This window comes from Nuphar pumila, chromosome 1 (genome assembly GCF_984573655.1).
Source record: "Nuphar pumila chromosome 1, dmNupPumi1.hap1.1, whole genome shotgun sequence".
Classification (NCBI taxonomy): domain Eukaryota; kingdom Viridiplantae; phylum Streptophyta; class Magnoliopsida; order Nymphaeales; family Nymphaeaceae; genus Nuphar; species Nuphar pumila.
In genome coordinates, this window is record NC_143249.1 from 117,486,908 (window position 1) to 117,490,924 (window position 4,017).

The 4,017-nt window shown below is 40.6% G+C and overlaps 1 protein-coding gene across 1 annotated transcript; it reads left to right on the top strand.

Moving 5' to 3' along the window:
• The first annotated feature begins 2,505 nt into the window (after positions 1-2,505).
• LOC149849117 (beta-1,3-galactosyltransferase pvg3-like) lies at positions 2,506-3,719 on the top strand. Its single transcript, XM_090007214.1, has one exon. The coding sequence runs from the start codon at positions 2,506-2,508 to the stop codon at positions 3,484-3,486; it is 981 nt and encodes a 326-aa protein (XP_089863340.1). The 3' UTR covers positions 3,487-3,719.
• The last annotated feature ends 298 nt before the right edge of the window (positions 3,720-4,017 follow it).

The window sequence follows — 4,017 nt, forward strand, 5'->3', positions numbered from 1 at the left end:
GTCTAGAATCCTCTAGGGTTTTAAAAAGCTCTCTAAAGTCTGAAGTGAATCTCACTTGGGTCCAAATCCCAAAAATGATCTAGATCTAAAAACTCAATCCAGATCCAAAACTCGATCCAGATCCAAAATCCTATTTGGGTTGGATCTAAGAACCACACAAAAAAATCAAAAACCAAAACCAAATTAAATATTCATATCCAAATACCAAATCCGAAACAACATTGGATCCAAACTCAAGTTCGAATCTAAACTTAACCCAATCCAAGATCCATAATCAAAATATACATATAAATAATTTATTTTCTTGTTTAGTCCCCATATTTTAAATTTTATAATTAATCTTGCAATTTTCTTCATAACTTGAGTCTTAATTTCATAATAATTTGAAATCAAGAAAATAAAAAAATCAAGAAAATACATTTTTTTAAACTAACCAAAAATCCAAAATCATCTAATCGGATCACCAATGAGATCTACAGCTCAAAACGGTTCTAACTAAAGTCCTAATTCAACCTAAACACTTGTATTTTGCTTGAATTTAACTTTATTTTAGACTGAATTTAGAAGTTAAACTAAGGCAAAATCACAAATGTTGCACCCTCAAAGGCATTAGATTTTGAGCTTATTAAAATGAACTTCAAATATTAAATATTAATAATATTAATATTAATATGTGAATTTAGATTTGGATTTGGACCTGTACCTGATCATGGTCCTAGCTCTAGCCTTAGCTTTAGCCTTGACCTTGACCTTTAAAAGTTTTTAATGTCCTTTATGACTTTTTTGAGAGGTGATACCTATCCTTTTGGATAACCTCTACATGTAAGCAAGTTGAGAGGTGACATGTGGAGCTTATGTTGTAGCGGTAGCTGCCCGTGATGGGATTGTGGCAGTGACATGTGGCAATCATGTTGGGATGGTGACCGCCTATGATGAGACGCTAATGACACGTGATGTCCATGTTGGGATAATAACCACCTATGATGAGACACTAGTGACACGTGGTGCTCATGTCGAGTCGGTAGCCTTTCGGGATGGGCGAGTTACCTTGCACCACTTGGTTTGGTGTACCCTAGCTGCTTTATATGGAAAAAAAATCAAAAAATAAGTTAATTACTTTCAATTTTTTGCTTCTTACTGAGTTTTTCTCCTCTCTCACCTGTGAAGCTGTTAAAGGTAACTCTGTCATGGTGACTAACCTACCTAGTACCAGGGGACGAATGAAATGCAATCAGCCCACGATTGGCAAAATATGGGGTCTACACACATTCTCACCCTTAAAATTGGTCTATTAGGTGGCAGGGACTACCTCCCCAATCACTTCATCTGGTTTCCTAACACGCTTGATTCCAGCACATGATCCTGGGTTATGAGAGAGAGAGAGAGAGAGAGAGAGAGAGAGAGAGAGAGAGAGCACCATTCCTATTAATTTCAGCTCAAGCTCAAGGGATACAATGAATTTGTAATCTACCCATGACCATAAGCTGAGGCATTAGTAACAACAGCATACATGCAGCGCATCTTTAAGATAAAACGCAACTATTTGAACCATAAAAATGATGGATCTTAATGGAATCATTTAGCGAGAGGAAACAGTTTCAAGTCAGACATGTCATACCATCTTTGGCGATCTCGCTCTTTTTCCGATAATTAGAAAGTTACAATATTGATACCTTTACGCGTCAACGTTTCCTTAATTTGCATCACTGTGATATTATGTCCTTAAAAATAATGAATATTAATGTAATCATTTAGTGAGAGGAAGCAGTTTCAAGTCCGACATATCATACCTTATATGGCGATCTTGTTCTTTCTTTTCCGATAATTAGAAAGGTGCAATAATGATACCTTTCCGCGTCACCGTGATGTTGTTTCCTTTGTGAACCTTTCCTCAATTTGCGTCACTGTGATATTATGTCCTCTTTTTTAAGGAAAAGTGTTATGTCCTCTTAAAACACTCTTTCTACCTCGCAGCGACATGCCAATTTGGCCGTGTCCTAGATGATACAATACAAACACTGACACGTATGGTTTTTATGCTAACAATTTTTTACTACTTTTAATAACATTTAAATAAAATATAATTTTAAATATTAAAAGATCAAAGATAGTTTTTTATTAATTAAAAAAATTATAAGATTTAATGTCCTCTTCTATTTTCCAAAAGGATTTTAGATGCGAATAGAATCAAACCCATGTTACATGTTCTGATATCCATATCCAGTAATCGTTTGGAATTGGGATATCAGTCTCCATCTCATAGTCTAAGCCGCTCTGCTTAGTTATAGTCGCTATGTTGACTTAAAAATTAGGCAAAATACCTAACACGGCGACGGAGAGGCTACTTAAAAACCATTAAAAAAACAAGGCTACTTAAAAAGTCACTGCACGACGACGGAAACACGGCGAGGGAGAGGGGGTCAACTCTCTCTCTCTCTATTAATTCTCCATCTCTTAACTCACGACATCATGCTCACCACCACATCCTGCTTAGAGAAGGAAACAATGGAGGCACGCACCGAGAGAAGCGCCATAATCAGAGTGGTGGTGGCCCTCACGGCTTTCCTCCTCGTCGGCCTCACCTGTGTCTTCCTCTCTATGAACGAGCTCCAGCTCCAGAGACTCATGACCGCCGGTCGCTCTGCGTTCGCTTCGTTCACCACCGAAATCTCCACCACCACCAACACCTCCACTGCAGAAGCACCAGTACCATCACCACCTCCTGCCTTCCGCCTCCTGATCGGAATCCTCACCCTCCCCGACCAGTACGAGAAGCGCAACATCCTCCGCCTCGTCTACGGCACGCAAACTCCAAAGATCTCCCAGATCGACGTCAAGTTCGTCTTCTGCAACCTCACCAAGGACGACCAGCGGGTGCTCGTCGCGCTCGAGATCATGCGCTTCGATGACATCATTATACTGAATTGCCCGGAGAACATGAACGATGGCAAGACCTACACCTTCTTCTCGAGCCTGCCGGACATACTTGATGCTCCGGCCGGGTCGAGGCTGCCGCCTTACGACTATGTTATGAAGGCCGACGATGACATATTTATCCGGCTGAACCGGTTAGAGGAGTCACTGAAGGACAAGCCCAGAGAAGATATGTATTATGGGTTTGTGATACCCTGTGAAAGTATGGACCCTTTCCATTTCTACATGTCCGGTATGGGCTACATTTTATCATGGGACCTGCTGGAGTTCGTTAAGAACTCCAGCTATGCAAAGAACCATACTGTAGGACCCGAAGACATGATGACCGAAACATGGCTGAGGGAAGGACACGTGGCAAAACATCGGTACAACAACAAGCCGGCAATGTACGATTATCCGATCCCCGTGCCCACCGCCTCGTGCTCCCACGACCTCATCCCGGACACGATCGCGGTGCATCGCCTCAAGGACACTACGAAATGGGTCCGGACCCTCAATTACTTCAACTTCACCAAGAACCTCAAGCCATCGAAGTTGTACCATATTCCTTAGTGGCATCCAATTTTTTCTTCTTTTCCATGCAATTTTTTTCTTTCATCTTTGATCTTTGAGGACAGGCAAAGTCAAGGGTCAGGGTCAGACCGAGCCCAGGCATACTGTTGGTCAAACAAGGCTGGAAACAACAACTAGTCCTGCACGGACACATTTGGAGGTTGTAGCGAACAGGTTAGGTCAAGAATGAAGAGGGCCGATCTGTCTAAGTTGTTCATTCGGGTGATCTACGCGCCTTATTCTTTTGCAACGGAAGATCGAGTGCTATATATTTGAAATGAAGAAGTCAACAATAAGGCATGTATCTAAGCAATATCACATCGCGTGACTTGTTTCAACTTTCAAAGCTTGTAACACAAATTTAACTACTTAAAGGAAAGGTGCTTTATATATATATATATAGTCCAAGCCTACCACCATTATATAAGGGTTTTGAAGTGCTTTTTTCTTAAATATGATCATACAGATGTGTTATGCACGTTTTATTTTATAGGAATCGACTTTGGATTATCTGATGAATTGTAAGAAGAA